This window comes from Astyanax mexicanus, chromosome 4 (assembly GCF_023375975.1).
Source record: "Astyanax mexicanus isolate ESR-SI-001 chromosome 4, AstMex3_surface, whole genome shotgun sequence".
Taxonomy (NCBI): Eukaryota; Metazoa; Chordata; class Actinopteri; order Characiformes; family Acestrorhamphidae; genus Astyanax; species Astyanax mexicanus.
Window position 1 is genome coordinate 24,422,758 of NC_064411.1, and position 27,929 is coordinate 24,450,686.

Sequence of the window (27,929 nt, forward strand, 5' to 3'; positions counted from 1 at the left end):
TAAAACAAAAAATATAAAGTGATAAAGCTGGAAAATATCATTTCTGTTTAGTCTGAAGTCTTAAAAATACAATAATAAAAAAAACAAAAATCTATTTTTTTGCTATGAGGATTAAATGTTCTCATCAATAATGACACTGTAGTAAAATGATGTTAGGTAAGAGAGTGTTGTTTCATCCAAAATATATAACTGAGTTTAATAAAACCAGTTTCATTGTTTGTTATCACATTAATTAATTACTATTTTACAGTGTTTTTTCTTTTTTGTTAATTTAATTTTTCTTTTATATTATTCTTCTATTTTTATCTTCTTCTTCTTCTTCTTCTTCTGAGTATTATTATTATTAGTAGTATTATTAGTATTATTATTATTGTTTATTTTTTCATCATTTTTACCTGTATTTGGTTTTATTATCCTGAAATCTTAATTGTTTTGTTTGTTTTTAATGTTGGACTAAACTGAAGTGCAAGAGTAGTACAAGTGAAAGTATTTCTATACATTATTTAAGATTTTGTTTTTGTAAAGTGTATTAGTGAGGAATTCAGAGGTAATAGTGAACTTGATTTTCGTATCATAAATTACGGTAAAGTCTATAATCCCATCACTGTGGATGTAGATTAAAGAATTCAGATTTTCTGTGGGTAATGGTATTCTAGGAACGGAATGTTTACTGACCCAAATACAGCTTCCCCTCCATCCGAGGAATCCCCCCGAACATCCTCGACCTACAGAATTTCCCCAGGTAATGTATAAAAGCCAGTTCTGCAGTGCTGAGGGTACGGAGTTCTGCAGGTTTAGAAGTGGACAGATCTTCACTGTATTCACTGAGGCCTTCACTACAACTACTGCCATCATCTTTACCAGCTTTCACCAGCTCTCTACACCATCAGATCTTCACCAGCTCTCTACGCTCTCCACACCATCAGATCTTCACCAGCTCTCTACGCTCTCCACACCATCAGATCTTCATCATCCACCGCCTCAGATCTTCATCATCCACCGCCTCAGATCTACACCATGTCCAGACTGCTCCTGGGTCCTGCAGTGCTGCTGCTGCTGCTGAGTGTTTGGGTGTCTCTGGAAGAAGCCAGTAAGTAAACCGTGACTTTCAGCTTCAGTCACTACTGTACCCAAACCTGTGACTGAAAGGGAACGGCCTAGATTACAGTCACTAAACTGAGTGAAGTTATTCCTGTGAACTCTGCTGATCTGCTGCAGCGTTCTCGAAATTACAATATGACCCTTTTACCCATATGAGCATGAAGTGACTGAAATGTCTACTGAACCTGTAGATTTCTCATATAAACATGCTGCTTTCAAATGATAGTTTCAATATATCACTGCTGTCCAACATGTATAAAACCTAAACATTTTGGTCTATTTGTACTGTTCTCCATCATTTGAACCCTGTAGCTGCTCTGTTCACTTGATGAATTTTTGCACTCTGGATGAAATATTCCATTCAAACCAAAGACCATTTGGACATGGGTAAAAATCCTGCTTTGAGAGTGAGAAGTTAAAAATATAAATTGAATTGTTGATGGTGAACCAAAATGTTTAATAAAAATAAAAGTTACACAAAATTATTTCATTTCATTAATTAAGTTTAAAATAATGTTGATGACACTTAACTTATTTGTCTTACTCAGATGAAACATATTAGGAGTCAACTGTAGTAATAATGCTTATTAAATTCTAAATGATAGTCAATTAAAACAATTATTGCAGAAGTCTAAATAAAGCAGCTTCATTTTACTGACTGGAGAAGCATAACAGTTAAGATAAAGGCATGAAGCGATTTTTATGTGCTGTCAGAAGTCATATTTAGTGATTTATTATACTGGTTTCCTGTCTGCAGGTCCGCTGAAGTGCTGTACGAACTATTCCCCAAAGCCTTTTCCTCTCAATCGACTGAAGCATTTCAGCGTACAGGATGCCACCGGGGTCTGCCGGCTCAGCGCTGTGATGTGAGTATAAATATGTAAATACTGTTACTGTAACTGTTCATATAATCTACAAATGCTTATCAAAAAAACAAAGAACATTAGAATAAACACAAATCAGTAAATCAGGTTAGGTGCTGTGAGCACTGAAATGGGTCAAATGAAAATTTAATTTTTAATTAGTTATGTATTTATTCTCATGTAAATAATGACTGACTGAAATTTACCCAAATCAGACAATTTTACATAAAAAATTTAACATAATCAAATATTATTGTGCTTTAAATATGTCTTACTTTTAAACCTGATACATGCTTTTTGTCATTATGTCAATAAACAGTAAATATACAGTTATGTTTCAGAAATAATGGGTTACCTGCGTTAGCGGACTACATCGTCTTTTTTCATCAGATTGATTAAATCAGATTTGACCAGATTGGCTCGTGGTTAGGTTGCCAGGAAAAGTTTTAGTAATGGTTAATCTAATATATTTTTTCTTCTGTTTCTCTCTGATTGTAGATTTACTACATTGAAAAATAAAAAGATCTGCGCAGATCCTGAAGCAGCCTGGGTTAAAGATGCAGTCAGTCACATCAGTAAGTACTGTACACCTCTGTACTAAGCTACACGTAGCTTTGTTTATGATTTGTTAATTTAATGACATCAGTATTTTAGTGTGTTTATCTAAACTAGTTCAGTTTCCTGTCCTGCACTTTTTACTGTCTTTCCTGCTTTCAGCACAGCTGATCCAGCTAATCAGCTCATTAACAGCTGATTACTGAGTTAATCTGGGTGTGTTAAAGCAGAAAAAGCACTAAAATGTGCAGGACAGTGGGCCTCATTGGATTAGATCATGAGCACCACAACAAACTCATATTAACCAGTGAGAAACTGGGATGTTTAGTGCAGATTCTCTGATTTGGCGTGTGTCAATAAAAAAGCTGATTTACCAGAAAATGCAGTATATAAAGGTTTTCTCTTAGGCACACATTAAATAAAATGAATAATTTACTTACCTAAACCTCATACTTTAATTTTGTTCACTTTCTTTGCAGTAATTGTACATTTGCTCTCTGTTGGGTGTTTATGTTGTTTCCAAACAAAACCACTAAGCCACAGTACTGTAGCTTTTACCCTCATAAGAAATTATTGTGATTTATGATAAATGTTTTCTTTTAACACAAAAGTCACATTATGTTGATGTTGACCCATATACAAACTTCAAAAATGGACTTAAAGGCAGAATTAGGCTATTGGTGATTTATTAATAAGACTATAACTGATTAATAACTGAATCATAAAGAGTTTGTAAATTTAGCAAAGAGGGCTGTGTTTAAATGTACTGGTAAAATACCTGAACTCTGCTTTGAATCTAATAATCTAATTAAATGTTTCTTACAGAAACTAAAGCCAAACCAAACTGAGACACAGTCTGGAGCCTGAAGTCTAAATCTGGAGTCTGAAGAGAGTCAGCTGAGCTTCTGCCTTACAGTTCAACCAAATCACCATATGGAATGTAAAATTATTTAAAAGAAACTAAATGTATATTATCAGAAACATGATTATAATAAAGCTATTTTTTACCCCAGAATCTCGGAGAATCTCTGAGTGTGATCTTATTCTCAGAGTCTGTAGTCTTTCTCTGTGGTTACAGTCAATATTGCGCTACACTGGGGCTGCAATACCGCCACCATCCTCCAGGGGGAGACACTTTGTGACGTCATTAGGTTGCCAGTGCCACACATTTTGTGAAAGTGGTCACAGTGAACCTTTAATGTATAGAAGTGTTGATACATACAAATCATATATTTTAAACCGTTATCCTCTGTTCATCACCTCTAATTCCACTAAAACACTGTTTTATATGCACCTATAAAGAAATAGCCAGAAATGGTTACATATATGCAAACCATGTTTTTACTCAGAAAATGACTTAAGTTAAAACTATATCTGAATACAGATGTATAGCTTTTAAAAATAAATCAAAACTGGAAGTCCAGTGTTGCTGTATAGGACATTTGCAATTTATTCCCTAAAACGTTATTACAGTAAAGCAACATTAGACTAAGTGTATAAAATTAGTTATTTTAAAAGTCATCAAAACAATCAGTCCATATTGCCCACTCTCATCATTTATTTGCATAATGGGCACATCTCTACAACCCTAACTCACCATCAGTTTGCAGTCTTGCCCACCAGGGCTACTTTCCCTTATCTATAGCTTATATAATACTCGTTGGCCTGTTCACAGTGTTGCTCTGTAAAATGGGACTGCATTGCAGTATAACTGTGCTGTATTAAATTTAACATGCAATGGAAAAATAGACTGGTAGAGGGTAAACAGAGATCTTTTATCCAGTATTAAGATCCAAAAACAGTGTTAGTTTAATAATTTAGGGAGTTAAATAAACACTACTGTCAGTTAAAAAAGTAACCCTATCAATGTCTTAAATGTTTAATTATTTTCCAAACAGTGTAGAGATTTAAATAAACCTTTACTTTACTTCTTGCTGTGTAAATCCAACATGCAGTGTATAACCGAGCTGGGGCCCATGTTTAACCCCTGATGGAGCTCATCACTGATTGTATATGGGCCAACTGTGGACAAAACTTTCTGGTTCCCAGTTGGGCTTCCCATACAGACTCCACGTGATCTGTGTACGTTATATGGGACTGCATTCAGCTCTTTTGTCAGTGTGGGATTTCCCATGGTTTAGCAACAGTAATTGTTTTTGGAGCCACACTAAGACACATGATACCATCATACTGAGCCTGTAGTAGGGTGGAGCCTATGGGGAAAACACACTGGTAATACACTGTCTGTTATGATATACAGACCTTTAAAAATAAAGGTCAGATTATCAAGAGTGAAGAACATGCCCTTTCTTTGAAAGCTAAAGCTGAACTAATGATTAAGTGTATATGTTATGTTTGGCAGAATTTTGTAAGGTTAGAGAAAAAAATGAAAATGATATTGAAGCTACCAGCTTTTTAAATCAGCTCTCCAAGTGATGCTCTCCATAATGTTTATCCGGCCACTTATTAAAGTAACACTACATTTTAGCTTCAGCTAGGCCTGTCACAATTACTGGTTTTGTGTGGATGATACAATGTCCTTGAAATAATTTCAATAGACAATATTATTGTAATTTTGAGATCATTTTATGACACTGCTACAGTTACAATATAATAGAATAAAATGCAATTACATAATTTTAATTATTTAAAGACTATATCACAACGGGTAGGCAAACACGGAACAATGGAATAACGCTTTGTAGACAGGAGAACCTGCAATACTTGGAAAGAGAGTGAGAAAAGTGAGGGGTTTTAATAGGGCTGTGGACAGGTGTTCAGTATTCAGGTAATTGGCTTCCTAGAAGTGCAGTGTGTAGTGTCAAGTTATAGGCTAGACTGTTTGATTGCCATATAGAAATATGTGCTGATAAAAAAAATAAATAAATAAAAGTCCACTTAATAAGTATAAGTTTCCTTGATTTTACCAAATTAAAACCTCTGGAATATAATCAAGAGGAAGATGGATGATCACAAGCTATCAAACCAAACTGAACTGCTTGAATTTTTGCACCAGGAGTAAAGGCATAAAGTTATCCAAAAGCAGTGTGCAAGACTGGTGGAGGAGAACATAAGTTATTCTGAACTCTTTATGAATATGAACTTGTTTTTTTGTTGTTGTTTTTTTTGCATTATTTGAGGTCTGAAAGCTCTGCCTGTTTTTTGTTATTCCTAAAACTAAAATAAAATTTTCCAAAATTAAGATCCCTCGGGGATCAATAAAGTATCTATCTATTAAAAATGCTGCTTTACCCTCTGAAACATATTCATTGTTTTATAACATATTTTTATATATACTGTATATTTTTATGCAACTGTAAATATATTATCCTATTAAAGTTAAACATTTCACAGGTTGCTATTCTTCTACAGAATGATTTGGAGTTGAATCGACCTGCTAGTGCTGCTCAGGCAGGCTGGGCTGGGGGAGTTGTAGTTTGTGTATCTGGCAACCCAGGCTGAGTGTGTGTGAGTGACAGCGGTGTGTGTCATCTCTCCGGAAGTAGCTCTGCAGCAGCAGCAGCGCTGCACTGTTCACTGTTTACAACCTTTAATACCAGTAATAATACAGCAGCCCCGCACCGCCTGCAGCCCCGCACCGCCTGCAGCCCCGCACCGCCTGCAGCCCCGCACCGCCTGCAGCCCCGCACCGCCTGCAGCCCCGCACCGCCCGGCTCCGCTCCCCGCCCGGCAGCGCGGAGAGGCGAGGTGGGTCCGCTCAGCTGTGAACAGCTCTCCTGCTCTCACACTGCTCTGCTCCAGATCTCTGTTACACTGCCTGATCAAAAAAGTCACACTCTAATATTTTGTTAAACCGTCTTTAGTTTTGATTGCAGCACACATTGTTTCAATAATCTTCTGCAGTGTTATAAGATTTATTATAATCCAGTGCTACATTAATTTTTCACCAAAATCTTGCAGCAGCGTTGATGATGGTAGAGTCTGACCAACCGCTGCACAAAGCAGCTCTTCTCCATCCAGCACATCCCAAAGATTCTCAATGAGGTTAAGATCTGGACTCTGTGGTGAACAATCCATGTGTGAAAATGATGATCTCATGCTCCCTGAATCACTCTTTTACAATTCCAGCCCCATGAATCCTGATATTGTTATCTTGGAATATGGTCATTAATTAATTGATTGCCGATCTCCATCAATCAGGTAATTTTTTTCCAGCCACATTTCTTCCTCGAAGATGATGGGTCCTCACTGTCCTTCCTGTTTTTAATAATGTGTTGGACAGTTCTCATCCTGCAATCTTTTTAAATGTTTTCTTTGCTGGATGCATGCCAATTATTTGACACTTCTCAAACAGAGAGACATCTTTTCCACGACCACTGGATATGTCTTTCAACATAAATGTTTAACAAATGAGAAACAACTCGTTGCACCAGTTGAGGTTAAATAATAATAATAATAATAATGTTTCCAGCTGAAAGATAATCGGCCATGCCGTAATTATCCAATAGAAGACTCGTACCTATTTGCTTATTTAAAGGTGGCTACTTTTTTGTCTAGTCTGTGTACCATCACAACACTCCATAGACTCACCATCAACACACTCACACTGATTACTCACCCATTTACCCTTACGCTCTCCGAGCCTTTACTCTACACAAACAGATAACCAGTATATTCAAGCTAGACCATGCTAAATAACCAGCAGGACCAAGCTAGACCATGCTAAATAACCAGCAGGACCAAGCTAGACCATGCTAAATAACCAGTATTATGAAGCTAGACCATGCTAGATAATCAGTATTGTGAAGCTTGACCATGCTAATTAACCAGTAGGACCCACCCTGACCATGCTAAGAAAGATTTTAAGCCAGGGTTTTTGGTCATTGATTGACAGGTCTGGATGCCATGGAGGCGGAGACTGATGATGATGCACTGTTTGAGGATCCAGACTTTGCAGCTGATGACTCTGCCCTCTTTGCTGAACACACTACGCCCTTGTCCAGGCTTGTTGGCCCGGTTACCTGGCTCCGCCCACAGGTATGATATTGATTTACATACTACACATCCACAAAAAACACTATTTTACTATTTTAAACTATAAATTATATATTAATTATATAAAATAATACAAAGTGTTTTCTTAGGCTTTGGGGCTCCAGCAAACCACAGTAAGAGCTATTATTCACAACTTAAGAAAACATGGAACACCGGAACAGTGGATCAAAACCAGCAGATGACAGACATGTCTCTCCAAACCATCACTGATTGGTGGAAACTTCACACTAGACCTCAAGCAGTTTGGACTGTGTGTCTCTCCACTCTTCCTCCAGACTCTGATCCCTTGGTTTACAAATGAAATGTAAAATTTACTGATGATCATTGATGGTTTGGAGAGTCATGTCATCTGCTGGTGTTGATCCACTGTGTTTTATTATCAAGTCTAAAGTCAGTGCAGTTTTGTTTTCTCACAAAATCTTACAGCTTCCCTCTGCTACTGACAACTTTTATGGAGATGCTGATTTCATTTTCCAGCAGGACTTGGCACACTGCCCTCACTGCCAAAAATACTAATTGGTCTTATATAATATTATCATTTTCTGAGATACCGATTTTTGGGTTTTTAACAATAAAAGAAATAAACTCTTAAAATCTTAAAAAGATCACTCTGTGTGTAACACATCTATATAATATATGAGTTTCACATTTTAAACTGAATTACTGAAAAAACATAACTTTTCAATGATATTCTATTTTTTTATAGAACAGCGCCATTAGCCAATGCTTTCAACAGGATTACAGTGCTAATGATAGGGGCATAGCGATGCCCATGCAAAGAAATAGTATGATTTTTAAAATGAGGCACTGAGAACTTTGTTGATGGTGTACCAATAGGGTTTTCTTTATATGGGCAAATAGCAAGCAAAGCGGTGTGAGTCCGTTGGGAGCATCGGCTTAAAGAAATGGATTTCATCCCACCAGAATTCTGCATAGAAGAGTCAAACAAGAAGTGTAAGACTCATTGAACTCTAAAGAGGAAGAAGGTGGTGTGAAAATGGGTGGATAGATTTTTGACCACAGTGTAGAAGCACAGCAGTGTATTTTATTTAGTGTAAACTTCTGATATTTACTAAGTAATCAGTCACAGTGTTACAGGGTTTGTACGGTCATGAAAAACTGGAAAAGTCATGGAATTTGAAAATAACAATATGCCTGCCTGAATAAGGTTTGGAAAAATATCCAGAAAGTTTTGGCAAAGCCATGGAAATCTGGTCTACAAACCTTTTGTGTTTCAGTTTCTTGAAGGAGAAAATCTATTTTGAGCTAAGAAAATACATCAGCTCAGAGTTAATTCAGTAATTTAGCCCTACACAATGGAGCTCTCAGCATGTGATACACATTTTATTTTATTTTATTAGTTTTATTAGTTTCTTACAGCATTTTGAATTATATATTGTAGTTAATGATTTCCACTGTAAAGGTTTAAGGTGTCTCTGTGTTTATACAGCACATCTGTAAACATCCCCGACTCTTCCCTGATAAGCTTACTGATGCCTACCCAAAGCAAGGCATTCTGGGAGACTGCTGGCTGCTGTGTGCGTGTACCATGCTGCTGAAGAGCCGGCACCTGTTGGAAAAGGTAACATAAATACATATTTATCTGGTAAAATCAGAGAAGTGCTAAGTCTTTCATCTGTGACAGCTATGTGTGGACCTAAACATTTCAGAAATGTATTTAAACTAGTTTTTTAATACACATTATTTGTCAAATCGTGTTGAGTTACTCATTGTTAGTACAACACATGTAAATTGGATCATCTCTTCAAAAAAGCTTTACAATAAGAATAAAACTGTCTGAGGCTGTGCAGAAGTGGGGTTCTCTGACTTACATGAAGGACAATCTAGTATTTTTGGGTCAAGTAAAAGTGACAGCATCCTTTGTGCACAATAGTCACATGGCCGGACATTCAGTGTAAATGTTTTATGTACTTCTTTACTTGGTGCTTTATAAAAGAATAAAATTTGCACTGTTCTTATTTCCTGTGACCCATCTACCAGAGACAGGATATATCTTTCCAGTATCATTTATTTTATGTGCTGGATTCAGACAGGGCATTATTATATATATTTAATAATTTGCTTCTGGAAAAATCGGGTTTAGGTTCCTGTATTTTTTTAATATTGGAATAAATATCACTGAACAGTCCTGGCGTTTATTATCAGTATCTAAGTAAAGCTAATGTGCCTAAACGCAGTGAAATTCTCACAGTAGTGTTTCAAGATCTAGTGCAAAACATTTCTGGAAGAATAGAGGCAGAACTGAGGGGATGACTCTGTTTATACCTCTGTTTCCGAAGAAATGTTGGAAAAGCTTGTATCTACAAATTATTGGACTGTATTTAAATGTATATATTACAATTTAAAGCATTTAATAGCAATACTGGCAATTTGGAAACACTATAACTGTAGAAAAGGTGGGCCTATATTTTAGTAAAATACATTCACATCAAATAGACTGAAACTATTTAAATAGTCATTTATTTTGGAAGAAAATATCCTACACTTTTCCTCAAAATCAGAAAGATACAGAGATGCAGGAAGGAAAAATGCAGGATTTCCTGATGTTGTGCACAGATAGAGATGATATGAGCCGCTGCCTGGAGAGAGACATGATTCTGTGGTTTGCTGATCTAATAATCTGATAAACCAGCTGGAACTGGAAGAACAGGAGTTGTGTTGCTATGTTTATAATAAGTGGAAGATTGGAGATAACAGTAATGAAATGGAAAAACAAAGAATATTACATGTCAAACTTTCACTTCTTCTGGAATCTCTGTCTTTCCAAGGTTCCTGTCCTGGAGAGTTTTGTGGTTTTGCTAATCTGAATGTGGGTGGCAGAGGAAAATTAGGAGATACATTTATGTGTTTTCCCAAATAGAACATTTAATGTTAGATAATCGCATGTAAACAAAAAGTACAAAATGTCAAAGATCAAAAGCTTCACTTCTGTATAACCAGTTCACATTTTTATTATACAAATTATACTGATTGTGGACAAAATGTTACTAGTATTAGTATTATACACTAAATCTAAATGTTATAATTGTGGATAAAATGAATTTAAATTGTATATGGGGATAATAGCACTACCCTCTATTGGAAGCATGTATTAATTACTGTGAGGCTTTACGGGTATTTGTGTATAAATGTATATATTAGCAGTATAATAGGCAGCAGTAAGTATTCTGCACTTTAGTACTGTGGTAGATGCTTATTTTTATGTTAAATTTTACATCTTAATAAATATACTGTTTTTTACACAACACAGGAAGTTTACACATTTGTTCTACTTACATGAAAAAAAACTTATAACACATTTTTTTTGCTGCAGTAGTAGTGAACTCCTATTTTAAGGCTCTAGAGTCAGCTGCTGATGTGGGTAAAAGCTGTGTGGTGTTTTCAGGTGATGCCTCCAGGACCGAGTGTGTGGGGGGAGAGGGGATACTGTGGGGAATTTCAGTTCCGGTTCTGGAGGAATGGACGCTGGGTGGAGGTTCGGGTGGACGATCGACTGCCTTGTGTCAACAACACACTGTGCTTCTCCCGCTGCCACAGCCCTGCTGCATTCTGGGTATCACTGCTGGAGAAAGCATATGCTAAGTGAGTTTTAACCATCAAAGCATCTGATAAACCTGGAGCTCCTATCTATTTACTTCTCACAGGAAAAGAAGCCAAAATATGGCATCAAATTTGTTTGCTATCAGATCCCTTACCTGACCATCAGCTGTGAGTGGAGCTATATTTCAATATTGTGTAATTTATTATTATTATTAATCACAAGTTAAAATGCTTGTTCTTCCGAATTTGAAAAATGTGTAGTGTGGCACACTGAGTAAACTTAATAAATCTTATTGTTAATAATTTCCTTTTATGACAGGTTTTAGGGAGGGTGTGTGTGTGAGAGAGAAGGACAGAAGCAGAAGATTTTTTTTTATATGTAACCATCTGTTAAACTCAACAGTAGGAACGCTGCTTTTAAATGGGTAAATGAAACTGCTAATACATCACTGGGTTCTGTACAAGAGTTATAGGAAGAAACTGGGGCAAAATTATTAATTTGTGTAAATAACCCATTAATGTTTTCAGATTAATCATAGCTTCTTTACACCTCTTATGGTGTGCTGTTGTGTTGAACTTGCTAAGAGAGCCTAAACTGACTTTGTTGGCTCATTTGTTTCACTCGTCAGTAATTTAAAATAACAGTGTTGATGCTCTTTTGTTTGACACCAGCAAGCTTCAAATACTAATTCTGGTTAGCTTGATTCATCTGATCATTTTATAGTAAAGAAAATGCCCAAATGTGTTTTAAAATGTCTTATCTTCATATTCTATTCATATTCTAAAATTAAAAATTTAAGTTAGCTTAAAGAGCTAGGGCCTATTGTACACCCTGCTCAAGGCGCATCATGATGCTCTTTTCTAACTTACACCCCGCTAACAGTCTATTTTTTAATGCATTGTTTCCACGCCATTAAAGTAGCGTCATAGTTTAGGAATTAATCTGCACTGATGGGTGTGGTGGTCTTATGATCCAACTGCACAATCCACAATTGACCGGTACGCTATAGTTTGCTAAAATAGGGCCCATAATCACTGTCTCAACTACGCAGAACCAACAGCATTGGAGGAGGGTGCTATTTTGAATTAGATTTATTACTTTTACCTAGCTGTGTTATGCTATGTTTGTTTAAAATATTGTTTAAAATATTAGGAACAATATTGGTTAAAATATCGGACAATACAAAAATCAACAGCTCTAAAAACTCAAGTCTGTAAATTTAAAATGGGCCATTTAGTTATTGTGAAAAGTGGTATTTCTTCATTTAATCTGAGTGGTTTTAAAAAGTTATGAAAAATGTCTTTGAATGTAATTTTCCCACACATGCAGGTTTGCTGTGATTAAGGATATTCTGTATCCTAATCTGATAGAACATGTATTAAACTGACCCTGTTGATGTGTGTTTTTTTCTGGAAGGCTGCATGGATCGTATGAGAGCCTGTGGGCGGGGCAGGTGTGTGAGGCAGTGGTGGATTTGAGTGGGGGCGTGGCTGAGCGCTGGAGTTTGAAGAGGACTGCAGATACACTGGCTGGAAAGATCTTGTTTCCCAAACTTTCCGAGGCGATGAGGAAACGCAGTTATATCAGCTGTTGTGTGCACAGCGCCCCTGCAGGTAAGAGAAGGAACTGCACCACACAATGATCCCTTTAACTTAAGGCCAATTTATACATCTGAGGCCAACGTATGCCGTAGCCTATGCATATGCAGCATGAGTGTGCTACACAGCAGAGCACGTTTATACTTCTGCGTGCGTGTATCAGCAGCTCTGTGTCGCTTTGCAGTTTAAACTGTGAAGGCGGGAATGTGTGGGCGGAGGTGCAGAGCCGGGCGGCCCAATCATAGCTGCATTTCCAGGCAGGTGCGCATTGAGCTACAGCATAGGGTACACAGCGACACATAGGCTACATCGTAGGTTCGACACAGAAGTATAAATTGTTTTTTAGAGGAGATCCAAAGTGTATTTACATAAACTTTAAAATCCAGTAATCTGATCACCATGTTTACACTATGCTGCCAAAAGTATCTGCTGGTCTGCATTGTTGAGTTTGGTGATGTGAGGGTTAGATAAAGCTGCTCAGCCATGATAACCCATTCCATTAGTAACTCTACACTCTACTGTTGTTGACTGTGTAGTGATGAACTCTGAAGCTACATGAAGTTTGGAGGTGTGTAGTGATGAACTCTGAAGCTACATGAAGTTTGGAGGTGTGTAGTGATGAACTCTGAAGCTACATGAAGTTTGGAGGTGTGTAGTGATGATGAACTCTGAAGCTACATGAAGTTTGGAGGTGTGTAGTGATGAACTCTGAAGCTACATGAAGTTTGGAGGTGTGTAGTGATGATGAACTCTGAAGCTACATGAAGTTTGGAGGTGTGTAGTGATGATGAACTCTGAAGCTACATGAAGTTTGGAGGTGTGTAGTGATGAACTCTGTAGCTACATGAAGTTTGGAGGTGTGTAGTGATGATGAACTCTGAAGCTACATGAAGTTTGGAGGTGTGTAGTGATGAACTCTGAAGCTACATGAAGTTTGGAGGTGTGTAGTGATGAACTCTGAAGCTACAGGAAGTTTGGAGGTGTGTAGTGATTGGTGTAGTGACTCTGCAGAAAGCTATGCTCCTCAGCATCCGCTGACCCCGCTCTGTTATTCTACACTGACAGAGCACTGTCACAGTCATTTCCAGTCTCTCCACTGTGTTATAATATCACTGACAGTTGGCTGTGGAATATTCAGTAGTAAGTAGTGAAATTCCACGACTGGACAGGTGCTGCATCTTGGTACCACAGTGCTGGAGTTCACTTAGCTCCTAAAAGAGAGACACATTCTTTCACTAATGTTTGTAGAAGCAGTCTGAAGAAGATGAAGATTATATTATTTCTTCAGTTTCCGATTAGGTCTGTTAATAACCACATGATTGACGTACTATAGTATTTGAAAGGGGTGTACTGAAGCGTTGAGACCTTATGCATCTCAGCGTAAAAATTGACTATTTCGAAATTTTGACGATTCTACATTGAGGTCGCAGTCCGACTAGTGCAGGTTGGAGAACCAGTGGACATAAGCAAAGGGTGAAGGATATGTAAATTATTTTTAACTGAAACCAATCAAAATCGTTTTTTTTATACCACTAATTTTTTTATTAAGCAAATGAGCAAGCCATAGTGGAGTAAAAAGTAAGATATTTGAACTTGAAACGCAGTTGAATTAAAGTGACCAGAAATAGAAACACTTCAGTAAAGATACACGAAAATACTATTTAAATAGAGTAGCGAAATTACATTTCCCTCGTCACTCTATAGCTTTAAAAACAAGTGATTGAGAAATAAAACATTGTAGTTTAAGGCTGAAACAGTACTTATAAAATAGTAAACAGTGTGTACAAAGTGTTTTATACAGGGTGCATTTAGCATAATTTATAGACTTATTAAATAAAAAAGCAATGTAATTTTTTTAAATTTTTATTGATATTCATGATAATTCCAGAATGTTGTACTTGTTCTTGTTGAAGTTTTTTTCACTTTTTCCTCCATGCATAAATAACCACCCTCCAAATAACTAACTTTTTCTTGTTCTGCTACTTCAAGTTTTATTAAGAACTGTGTCTGTGGTTCTTCCATTTCCTCACTCTGTTCCTCACAGTGTAAACTGCAGCCAAAATCTTTGAGATTTGAGCTTTTTCTATTCTTCCTCTAAACTATGATGATGAATAATATTTGTTTTCAGGTTATTTGAGAGTTGTGTTTGGAGGCTCACATGTTTCCTCTCTTCAGAGAAGATGCAAAGAGGAGAAAAACTTGCAGTTGACCACCTAGACCCTTTCTCATAGTTGGATTCACCTCTGTATGTAGGTCAAGGGTCAATAAGCTTACCAAACAAATTTTGTGTTCAAATGTTTTTCAAACATTTTGTGTAATTAGTGCTTAATGTATTGAAATCAATAAAACCACAAGGCTGCCCAAATTTATACACCTGCCTAATTTAGTTTAAAGAATTATTGCACACATTCTGTAAATTCTATAAACTTCATTTCACTTCTCAAATATCACTGTGTTCATCTGTTATATGATATATTTGTCTAAAATCACTGATCCAAACAACCAATGATTTATAAAGGAAAATCATGAAAATTGTCAGGGGTGTCCAAACTTTTTCATCCCACTGTTTAAGTGTGTTATAGAGTAGTGAGTTTATGTGCCACTGAACTCTGAGCTGACCCAGGGATGACTGACACCTTGTCTGTAGTGTTTGTTTAGAAGGCCGCTGTTGTGTGACGGATTGACTCCTGATAATCCTCGATTAGATCTGAGGTTTAACCTGTCAGAAATTCCTTGGTTTAACCGGTCTGACGGGGCCGCTCACCTGAGTGTCTGTTCTGTAAGGAACAGGCTGAGGAAGTGCTCTCTCACTTCCCCGTGGAAGTTGTTGCGCGCTAAAATGCGGGTTTATGAAAACACAAAGCCGGCAGTTGTTTGTTTAGCTTAACAGAAGAATTTTCACTTCTAGTTTTTAAATGATGGGTTTTCAGCTGTGGAAATCACACTCTGTACATAACAATGCTACACATTTATAGTATGTACATCACGTGCTATGAAACCTACATAAGCTTTGAATTGGTTGACGTGAATACGTTCATCACAGTGCGCATTAAAGAAACATGTGTGAAATGGCTACAGCAGTCCTATTTACAAGCTCAAGTGACACATACTGAGCTGATCAGTAAATGTAAATGTGGTTTCATTGTTTGCACATTATAAACAAACTTATGTAGAACTCCTTGTGCTGCGTTAAAGTCCTTTATCACAAAAAACCCACTGATCTAGAAATACACACTCAGTTAATAACTTTCTGTTTCTATTGTGTATTTCTGTAATGCTGGTTGCTGTTGAGGTAGTAAACAGCTGTGGTCGGTCTGCTCCTCCTTTTTGACCTAGATCTGTTCATGTCAGCATGTTGTAGCTTGACTGCATTAACCAACATAATCCAGATCAATTTAGCGATCTAGCTGTCTAGTTTGGTCTTAAACACTACCTGTCTTTATACCCCAGCTGTGTGCGGACCACAGAGTAAAAATGCAAGCCCTCCATGGTTGCAGCACACTGTTTGCCTGCTGTTGTGTTTAATACCTGGTAACCCAGGGTGTGGAAATTGGACTGGGGGAATTGTGGCAGCCAGGTTCTGAAGCTAAACCCCACACATATTACTGTGATGTACCAAACAGCTCAAATAAAAATATTAAAAACACTTTATTTGTCCTTTAAATATTAGCAATATTAATTTGTGTAATGCTATGCTTGTAGAGCTTAAATAAAGAGCCAGAGCTTGTGCAAACAATGATCCACAAACCTTTCCTCTAATCTAATAAAATTTAACATGGTTTAGGAATATAAAATACTTTTTAAACAAACAAACCTTTTTATATTAAGCTTATAGCCTAAGTGCAGAAACGCAGAACAAAACAGCAGTAAGGCTATACACTGCAAAAACATTAAACCCAATAAGAGCAAAACAATAACATAATTTACAATAAGCGTCGTCTACTTTGATTTTAAGCGTATATAGCAACTTCTTTTTTAAACACAGTTTGATTTGTTACTTTACTATATTGTGATTATCGTGCCATAGATTTATATATAGTAAAAACAGCATTAAAAAACAGAGATTCTACAATCTATATGCTTGTAATATTAAGAAGCTGACTAAAACGCCAGTACTGTTGTGTATCTTTCTGGTTGGTAGAGTTTTACTTGTATTTTATTGTATTTTACTTGTATTATTATTTGGTCAAAGATTAGTTTTTTATAGAACATGGTTTTATTCATCTCCTGTACTCATCATTATCATCATCATCAATTGTACATACTGTATACACTGTGTGTGCGTGTGTGGAGAAATGTGAAGAAAAGTGTTTTTGTTGACTTTGTTGCGCTGAAGACTGGAATAGAACATCATATTTGAATATGTAAATTTCTCACAGTGAGATTGGTGGGGTTAGATTTAATACAGAGTTAGAATGAAGAGAAACACTGTGAGAATTCCTTATCATGTACAGTACCAGTCGAAATTTGGACACACCTTAAAATCAGTCAGTTTTATGAGGTAGATTCACCTGGAATTCAGGCTTTCAGTTAACAGCTGTGCTGAACTCATCAAGAGTTAGTTACTTGAATTTCTTCCTCTTAAAGTGTTTGAGAGCATCAGTTAAAGTAAAGTAGTGAAGATGTAGAGTTACAGGTATACAGTGAATATCTCATTGGATAATATTGAGTAAGAAATGAAGGTCAGTCAATCTAAAAAGTGTTGAGATCTTTGATTATATCCTCAAGGCCCTTAAAAAAATATTATGATGAAACTGGCTCTCATCAGGATCACCCTATTGAAGGAAGACCAAGAGTTTCCTCATGATAAGTTACACCACAAGTTAACAGCACCCCAGATAAGAGAACCTAAATACTATTCTGGTTTGTTTAACAGTTTTAAGTTATTACATGATTCCTTTATGTTCCTTCATAGTCTGGATCACTTCACTATTCATTTACTATATAGGAGTGAGTACTGATAGTGACTGGAGATTTCTGAAGTGTGTACCAGAAATACCTTATAGAAGGCATTACCAGCCACAGTGGGGAGTAATGTTTATATCAATACTCAGATTTATAACATATCTGTTAGATAAGTAAGTGATTGATAAGTGATAGCCTCTCTCTTATCCCACAGCTACACCTGAGCTGGGAGAGTTTCATGCTCTGAGTGTGATGGAATGGACAGATGTAAAAACGAGTGATGGAGAAGAGGTGCAGCTGCTGCGGATATGGAACCCCTGGGGAAGGATGAGCTGGGGAGGGGCCTGGACTAAGAGGTGGGTCTGAATGCACAGTGGTGTTAATAAGGTCAGAGGCTGGATTACTGTAAATGCTAACTGCTGCTTTACTGATGATTGTATGTTTGATTGATCCAGTGTTTCATTTCTTAAATTGAAGCAGCACTGCGCACAAATTGGTGTTTCGTACTCCTGAGCTCCCCCTACAGTCAGGAAGATTAAATTGCACTTTGAGCCAAAACTAAAGGACATGTTTTACACCAACATGCAAATACAGAACTAACACTAAACATTTGGATTAATATTACAGGATTTTATACTCGTATGACACCAAATAGGAATAAGAATAGTTTATTTATAATCTATGATATGTTACATGGTTACGTAGAGCAGTATCAGTGTAATGCTTAGGACACTATTCTCCCTATTAAAGTAGCTATTTTAATGTACAAATTATACATACTATTTATTTAAATAATATAATTATTGTAGTGCTTATAGAGTTTTTGGTTTACTGTGTGTTCTTCATCAAAAAGGCTAGACACAGATTCAAAATGTATAGGCCATTCACGATAATTATATTATCAACTTATTGTACAGTAAATGTACCTCGATTATATTTGATAATCATGATATCATCTATTGTGTTTATTTGTATGCTTGTTTGCATATATAACAATAAACAGTATTTTTGCAATACCAGACCAATTCTTTAGTAACTGCAACTCCATACACACAGTGTGGACTGTAGTAGGTGAAGAAACAAGTAGATATTTCTTTCTGTAGCAATGTATCATTCACAAAATATTGTTATTGTGACAGAAATAATAATAGTTTGAGAAATAATAATAATGTTATTTGTCAAGTTTAGAAGGTAGATTTTTTTTATTTATGCTAAAACTTAGGTTCTCTCTCTCACCCTCTGTTTCTCTCTCACACACACAGACAGTTCTGTTGGGATTATTCTGATTATTATTTTTAATTGCACTCATAATTGAATACTTTAAAGGACTGAATTTCTTTTTTTTATTGCATTTAACTTTTTAACTGAGGTTAATATATGACATTTGCTATACTTGCTATACTAATACAATTAAAATGATGTTTTCTCCCTTACTATATTTCATACTATATATGCCTCTCTTTAACCTTAGAATTAAGCCTGTTTAAAGTACTTTATTGTGATATTTGAAGGAGAAATGAAATGTCTGATGTACAACAGGTGTAAGCATGCTTTGTTCTGTCGGCCTTGACTTTTTTTTTTGGTTTTCTCTCTGTAGTGGAACTGGGTGGAGCTCTCTGGATCCCTCTTGCTCTATGGAGCTGTTGGGACGCACCAAAGAGGGGGAGTTCTGGGTGGATGAGAAGGAATTCCTGCAGGAATTTGATGAGCTGACTGTAGGTTATCCATTGAGTGAGGATGGCCACCTTCAAAGCATCTACACAGGTACTTACAAAACATCTGCACAGGCTTTTATAAGCAGAATTAAGAGAATTGACAGTGTAGTGTTCTCCTCCAAGCGTGTAAAAGAGTATAACGGTAATAATAATAGGATAGGATATGTAGAACCCTTTATTAACAGATTGTACCCTCATTGCTATAATGTTAAAAATCCTTCTCTCGCTGTGTATCTCCTGCTGTTACAGGATCCTTTCTAAAGCACAGCCTGCAGATCGGGGGCCGCTGGGTCAGAGGTCGCTCTGCAGGCGGCTGTCGTAACAACAGCAGCTACAGCAGTAACCCAAAGTTCTGGCTGCGGGTGGAGGAAGGCGGGGAGGTTCTGCTGTCTCTGCTGCAGTGTGGACCGTGGAGCGTCCAGCGCAGCTGCACACCGCAGCCTCCGGGGGGCGGCAGCACTCAGCAGCACCCGCAGTACCAGGCCATAGCACTGCACTTATGGAGGGTGAGTGGCTGAATGATGACACTGCAGCTGCGGTCCAGTCTAGGGAGTCATTTCCTTTAAAGGCAGCTCCCTCGCTCAGCAGCATTTTAACCCATAAGGAACCTCATGAGGAAGCGCATGTCCCGCATGCTTTCTCTTCTCTCTGCACTTACCGATTACTTATTACAGATAAACTTAAATATTCATCATTTACTTTTATTTATACACTTTCCATCACTTCTTACTCAGTGTGGTCAGTTTTATTTATTTATTTTCTTTTTTTCTGATTAGATGCTTGTTCTCTTTCCCCTTTCTTCTTTCCTCTTCCTGTGTATCCTAATTTCCTCATCCCTGTCTTCCTGCCCTGACCCCCCCCCTTTTGTTTTTACTGTACGGCCAGATTAAAGGCTAATGTTGTTGGTACTCGTGAAAATGTGACAAAAACATTCATTCCTTTATTTATTCATTTTGTCAGTTTCATGTTGTTTCTGAGGCTGTTGTGTTGACAGTTTGACAGTCACAGCTTTCAAAATAAGAAATTAAAGTTGAGATTTTTATTAAAGCAATTAAAGTGGTTTGTTTTATTACAGGTGGACAAAAAGCGCTTTAACCTGATGCGGACGCTAAACTCCACCCCCTGTGCTTCATCACGCACACACGCATATGAGCGGGAGGTGGTAATGAACACCCAGTTAACCGCTGGGTTCTACCTACTGGTGCCCAGCACTTTCCTACAGGGAGCAGAGGGGAAGTTCCTGCTTCGAGTTCACTCAGCCTGCCCGACCAAACTCAGGTTCACACACACACACACACACACACAAACAGTCACAAGAGCTCAAACTATCCTTTTAGTTTGTTTTCCCACCTGCACCTTCAAGTCTTATTAAATCTGAGGTTCTCAGGTTCACACTATCCTGGTGTGAACGCAGTAACTGAAGCTACCCACAGAGACCCTTGAAAGGGTTAATAATTTATCAGACATTAGTGCCACAAAACCAAGTATAAACTAAACTGTAGTTTGGAAGATTAGAGAAGAAGCTTGTTATTTTTCACTTTATCACAGTGTCTGAAAAGTCTGTAAATGTAGTGAAAAGATTGGCAACATTGTTTAATATCTCGGCTAAATGCAGTTTCACACACTAACTATTCCAGTTTCATTACCTCAGTTTATGTGTAGCTCAGTAATTATTGGTATAATTATGTTTACTATGTATTTAATGGTTATTTACCTGTTTCTAAATTAAAATCTTTATATTGCTGGTCTTCCAGTCTTTTTTAGACTTGTTTACTGCCATTTCTCACGGTCACTAAAAGTGTAAATGCTTATTGTGGCTTTGGACTGAACAAATAGTCAGATTCCGTTAATTATTAATAATTTACTGCATACAAACACCAACACAATGTAGCATCGATTTACAGTTTTAAAAGAATAAATCAAAGTAATATAAAGGGATATTTTTTCTTAACTTCTCCTGTGTGTGTGTGTGTGTGTGTGTGTGCAGTGAAGTGAAGGTGAGCGTACAGCAGGATTGTGTGGGTGGAGAGTGGGAGAGCGTCAGTGTTTGTGGTCGCTGGGCTGCCGGTTCTACAGCAGGAGGAGGTCGGAACTTTTCCTCACATGGACAGAACCCACGCGTTCCCCTCACAGTGACCTACGACCCTGGAGGCACTAATATTATCGTCACACTACGACAGCACAGCCCGGAGAACAACCTGCACGCCATTGGCTTCCATATTTATACGGTCTGGACAAACAGATGTGATATTTTACTATTATATTATTATGCTCTTTGTTTTGTTGAGTAGTTTGATTTGATTTGATTTTTAAATAACTAAGTAGTAAAATTGAATCCATTAACCTATGTCTAAATACAGTGCCAGTTTATTATAGTCTATATATTAGGTGAGCGCACAGAGGTTTCAACACTACATAAAATTCACAGTTTGATAGTTTGGATTGTAGTATAGAGTGCTATAGAGTAGTATTGGGAAGTATGGGTTAGTGGGTTAGAGCCTCACCAGTAGAAAGTAGGATTAGAGGGCATGAAAAAACAATCAAGACTAATCGAAAAAGTGATCTTCTGATTAGTCTACTACTAAAATAATTACTATTTGCAGCACTAATCAAATAAAAAAATGTAAGTGTTACATATAATTAAAACAATATTTACTGCTAATATCTTCATTAATAGTGCTTAACATAAATGGATTTGTACACACTTTTTGTTGTGCATGTGTGTTCATGTATACAGGTTCCTGATGGTGAGGTGGATATGGTAATCTCCAGTGCGGTGTGTCCAGTGGTGAGCTGTGTTCCTCACTCTCACTCTCAGGAGGTCAGTGTGCAGTGTAGACTGCCCCCTGCTGATTACACCATCCTGCCCTCCACTTACGAGCCTGAGCACAGCGCAGAATACACACTCACCATCGCACGCAGGATACACAGGTACACACACACACACACACACACACACAGAATTGAACTGGGTATGAATACATTATTTGAAATAAAAAGACTTGAGGCCAATTTATTAATCTGCATTAAACCTATAGCGTATCCTAAGTGTATCCTATGCCTTAGTCTGAATCACACCTCTGCAGAAGTGTAACAGCAGTTGTGATTGGTCCGCTGAGTCTTCCACATTCCTGCCTTCACGGTTTACATACAGTGCACAGTGACTCAAAATCTTTTTATAGGTTGTAAAGTAGTGTATATGGTAATTTTCACATTCAGGGACCCTAAAGGGCTACCAACTCTTTCCCCATGATTCCGGCCCAAAATATGACTCCGCCTCCTCATTGCAGACGTCACAGCCTTGTTGGGACATGGTGGCCATCCACCAATCATCCACTACTCCATCCATCTGGACCCTCCAGGGTTGCAGGACACTCATCAGTAAACAAGACTGGTTGGAAATTAGTCTTCATGTATGTCTGGATCCACTGCAGCCGTTTCTGCTTGTGAGCTCTGGTTAGGGGCGGCTGAATAGTAGGTTTATGCACCACAGCAAGCCTCTGAAGGATCCTACACCTTGAGGTTCGCAGGACTCCAGAGGTACCAGCAGCTTTAAATACCTGTTTGCTGGTTTATAATGGCATTTTAGCAGCTGCTCTCTTAATCCGATGAACTTGCCTTACAGAAACTTGCCTTCCTCATTTTTCCTTTATCTGCACGAACCCGATCATGCTTCTGTTTTCGTGAAATATCGTGAAATGTTTTCAAACCTTATCCAAGACACTGCACTATTTCAAACTTTTTAGCAGCAGAGAGATCATTTTTCCTTCCCATATTGCTTAAAACCTGTGACCTGCTTAATAATGTGGAACAGTGCATTTTTATTTTTATTTTTTTATAAAAAAATTATTGTAAGGTTTGTTCAGTAAATTTTAATTTATATTTAACAGGTCATGACTCACTGACTGTAATTGGCATTGACCATTTAAGAAAATCTGAGAAAAATATCACTCGTATAATAATTCTGAATACACTCTGAGCCAGAGGAACTGCGCTCCAGACAGATCCAGTTGCGGCGGCTGAATGTGAGGGGTTTGATCTGAATGAATGGATCTGTCTCTGGTCACGGTTGTTGGTCCTAAAGCTGACTGTTGCTGCAGGTTCATTAGTTATAATTGCTGTAAATGTAGTAACGTTCTCTGTGAATCCACTGTGCTAAAGTTTTCTGTTTGTTGCTTTTGTTTGTGCAGGAAAGTAATGAGCAGTCAGGAGTGTTTGGGCCAAGTGGTTCAGGAGGTAAGCTGTGCTCTGTATCTCACATCAAATTCTCCTTATTAAGATACATAATAATAATAATAATAATAATAATAATAATAGGTTTCATTTATATAGCGCCTTTCATAAACTCAAGGACACTAATGTGTAAAAGGAGTGTGATTATTTTTAGATTATATATGAAAGAGGTGAGAGTAGAGCAGTCACAAAGACATTGTAAAAAAATAGTCCGTAGATTAGAGCTTAGATTCTCTGCCCGAACCCGTTGGGTCAGGCCGAGATTCACCACCACATTCCTCGGGCCGGGTCGGGTCATGCTCCAGAAAATAGTCCGAGATGTAGGCGTCTGTTTTTTAATTATATTTTTATTTTATATAAAGCTCTGGTGTGATAATCACAATGTTGCTAAGTAACCAATTATTATTGTTCATGAAAGCGAACGAAATAACGAAAACTGAAAGTGAAAAAACATTTGTGTTAACTGAATCTAATAAAAACGGTAATTAAAATGAAAAAACAGAACTAACTCGAGCTGTATTGTGTCTTTATAAAACTAACTAAAATGAAATGAAATTACTGATAGAATACCCTCATTTTCGTGTTTAATTTATTCATAAGCGCTGTTGTACAGCGGGCGGTGTTGTGCGGAGTCGGATTCAGCAGGGAGTCTGATTTGGCACAGCAGCGGCAGCGCGGCGGCACCTCGTGGTCCGTGGCGTTTGTTCTCGTTTAAAGCGCTCGGGCTAGCCGCGAAATACGACAGAAAACACTGAGAAACTGCAGAATTATGTATGGGATTAGAATATGAGCGCGAGGAGATAAAAGAGAAACAGTGTGTGAGAACATTTACCTGTGAGTAGCTCATACTCAGGAACACGCAAATCTCTCTCTCTTTCTCTCTCTCTCTCGTTTTTTAGATTGATCTCTCTGATGAGATGTGTGAAAACAAATAAAAACTAGCAAGCCCACTCTAACAACAAATTAAAACTTACTGAACTGTAGGAGAAAAAACAAAAAATAAAATTAAACTATAATAAAAATGAAAAAAAGTAATCACGTAGCTCTGGGCGCTAGAATCTGAGCTTACTGTCAATAAATGTAAGCAATTTACTCACCCAAATAAACAATTTTCAGGAGAGAAATCTGTGAAGATTAATATCCAGTGCTCGTTTGACTTTAAAAGAAAATGTTTTTTTGAGCTGCTGATGGAACTGAACATATACACATGCTGACTGAGGAGCATCCAGGAGAAATCTGGAACTAATTTTTGTTCTCAAAGGTTATTAGTTAAACTAAGTTTTAACTTAGTTAAAAATGAGAATTCCTTGTTGCGTTTTACTGTATTTATGTTTATTTGCATGTGTTCAAATCATATGTGGTGCTTTTTTTTAGGTAAAACACTCATATTGCTGAGATAAATGGATTAGTGTAATTTGCTTTGGTGCCTAAAACCTTTGCACAGAACTGTACTTATTGTATTATTAGTGTGCTGCACACACCTGGGACACAGCCCTAGATTTATAAGCATGTAATGAGGAGTTTTAGCCTGCAGGTGGCGCTGTGTGGCCGCAGTGTGTGATATCAGTGTCTGCTCCAAACTGCATTTTCTGCTTAACTCTACTGTTACATTACGCTTCATTCACAGTTAAAATCACAATACACAAAATATATTACATAATTTTTGGAGCATACAAACCTAAACCTTGCACCCAACTGGGCTAATCAGTGTAATGAACATGTAAATGTGATGGAAATTACTAGTTTAATGTGTTTATATTATGAATTCTAATATATGTTTGTATAATACATGCTGCTTGTAACAAACAAAGCCTTTTTTCAAAGGTATGTAATTAGTTATTTAGAACTATTGTGACTTATCATGGGTAATTGTCACCAAAACATTATTTCATGTAAGATTGATTACAGTTATAGAACTTGCGTTTACAGTATTGTAGTATATTAAATCATAACCCAGGTTCTTGATAATAGACATCTTCATTCACTATAGTAAGAAATGCACATTTAATGTTAATACACTGTTTTTGTGTGTAGTTTAGTGTACCCTTGGTTGGAGTAATAAGTTACTGAAAATATAAAAATGTAGGGCTTCCATTATTTTAAAAACAAAACTTCGCCGTCAGTCCATGGTTCATTTATATAGAGAACTGTAGAGATACTTGAGTAACTACACCAGTTTTTATGAGTAAATGTTAAATTAAATGTGATGAGCTATAAGATATTTCTGTATATATGTATACAGAATTTTAATGATAACAGCATACAGGAAATATTTGTAACTTTGCCGATGGGCACTAGTTGTGATGTAATAACAGTAGTTGCTTTACTTAAATGTGATCTTTTTGCAATTTTGAAAATATTAATTATACTTAAAGAAAAGTTCATGCTTTTATTGTTTTTTTTTTTGTTTGTTTGTTTTTTCTTGTCCAAAATTGTTATGCTAAAATAACACGTGTCATGGCTTGGTATTACAGCTGTAATATTCACCTGCCTACAGTTCAGTGAGCAAATCATAGCCATGGTGTTCTTCAAGATTTCACACATTTTTTGTGGAGATTTATTGTGCGTAAATATAAATCAGATTAACCATAACTCTCTTTCTTTCTCTCTCTCTAGATCTCCCATGTGTCTGTGATGGGACTTTAGGGAGGGGGGGGTGTCTCTCCGTGTCCCAGGCTGACGTGGGTCGCTGTGACCCTGGCCGGAGATGAAAGCGAGCCGCTCTTCTCTGAGAGCTGGAGGAGCAGAGGGCCCTGGCTGGCGCACTGGTGTAGCCTTTAGCACATCACAGTCTCGTCCAGTGGCCTGACTCTAATGGAAGCCGATGGCGCTCAGCCCCGCTGCCTGACGGGAGCTATTGAAGCTGCCGCCCCAGCCGCGGCCTGTCCCACCAGAGCGAACAAAGACATCACTCAGAGAGAGAGGGGCCCGCCTAGCGCTCGACCCATCCGGACCCGGTGTGCCAGCCAAGCCGCGGCACAGCTAAGCCAACTTTCGGGGGAGGGGGGCGCTCGGTCCCCTCTGAAGTGGCCGACGGCGGCTGTGTTTTGGCTCGGCCCTCAGTAGCTGCCGGCCGGCCCGTTGGAGCGCGTGCTCCAGTGCGTGGCTGGAGCGGCCGTTAGCGCGCTCAGCGCTGAGCTAGTGACGAAGCCGGCGCACTGCCGACATACAAAGAGCCATTGTGAGAGCAGAGAACTTGCTGCTGTGACCTTCTCTGCGCTCTGTGTGCGTGTGGCCCGTGGGTTTGGCTCTTCTTGAGGGACGAATGTGACCAGGACGATGGAAATGATGAAAGATTCTGACAGATCACACACATGTCTCCACTAGAGACATACATCCTTATTTACTAACACTTCCTTCTGCCTCCTGAGGTCACTGAGGGGTCAGGAGTGTGTAAAGAGACATGTTTACAGAATGTGTGTGTGCGGCACTGTTTGTGTATGTAAACCTGAATAAACCAGTGGATAAAAATTGGAATGGGCTTCACTTATTTTATTTTAGCCATAATACTCTACATAGTGTGTGCCATATCATATCGTACACAATTACATCTTAACAATATTATCAATCCATATAGTGATTATACAGGAACTCTGTCTTAAAAGCAGTCAGTTCTTTCCTGTGAAGCTTTATGGGGTTTTAAAGTTTGTATGCACAGACACATATTTTGTAGGACCGCTTTCAGCTTTAACTATGGCACACATTCACTGTCCAGTGTATTTCCATCCATAGTTGAATTCATTTTTCACCAAGATCTTGTGTTGATAATAATAGATTTGGAGCACTGCACAAATACTGCGGCCACCTCTCTTCTTACCCTGATGCTCCATCACTCTCGAACAGGGTAAATCTGGACTCATCAGACCTTCACATGACCTTTTTTCTTTGCTCCAGAGTCCGATCTTTATGCTTTCAAGCTAATTACTAGCCGTTTTTGCTGGTTAGCTCTACTAACAAGTGGTTTTCTTGGTTTATTTCCAATCCTTTAGGTTCCCTTCACATTGTGCATGTGGAAAGGCTCATACTTTCAGTATTAAACATAGCCCTGAGTTCTACTGATGTTTTTCTATCATTTCATTTCACATTAAGTGTTTGCCGATCACAGTCATTCAGGATGTTGTCCTGACCACATTCCTTCCTGCAAGATGATGTTCCTCCACTATCCTTCCACTATTTAATAATGCTTATAAAGTTCTTATCCTGATTTTAGTCGTTTCAGCATCTCCCTAGATGTTTTCTCTACTTGGTACATGCCAATAACAGGTTAACATCAGGGGAAAGCTTGAAAATGCTCCATCTGTGTTAGTTGTGAGGTGTTATCTTGAAAGTAAGGCTGAACATTGACCAGTGTGCTCAAAGCAAGTTGACATGAACCATCAGG

The 27,929-nt window shown here is 37.8% G+C and overlaps 2 protein-coding genes across 2 annotated transcripts; both read left to right on the forward strand.

Annotated features, from left to right (window-relative positions):
* Positions 1-542: 542 nt before the first annotated feature.
* Positions 543-3,553, forward strand: ccl20a.4 (chemokine (C-C motif) ligand 20a, duplicate 4). Its single transcript, XM_022664024.2, has 4 exons — positions 543-1,090; positions 1,859-1,967; positions 2,463-2,539; positions 3,345-3,553. Exons 1-4 carry the CDS (start codon positions 1,018-1,020, stop codon positions 3,365-3,367), a joined length of 282 nt encoding a protein of 93 aa, XP_022519745.1. The 5' UTR covers positions 543-1,017; the 3' UTR covers positions 3,368-3,553.
* A 2,458-nt stretch (positions 3,554-6,011) lies between these two features.
* capn10 (calpain 10) lies at positions 6,012-27,025 on the forward strand. The gene is made up of 13 exons (XM_022664015.2): positions 6,012-6,227; positions 7,375-7,517; positions 8,986-9,117; positions 10,942-11,138; positions 12,514-12,710; positions 17,815-17,956; positions 19,198-19,364; positions 19,565-19,821; positions 20,391-20,593; positions 21,303-21,543; positions 22,053-22,246; positions 23,506-23,551; positions 26,165-27,025. Exons 2-13 carry the CDS (start codon positions 7,386-7,388, stop codon positions 26,192-26,194), a joined length of 1,938 nt encoding a protein of 645 aa, XP_022519736.2. The 5' UTR covers positions 6,012-6,227; positions 7,375-7,385; the 3' UTR covers positions 26,195-27,025.
* The last annotated feature ends 904 nt before the right edge of the window (positions 27,026-27,929 follow it).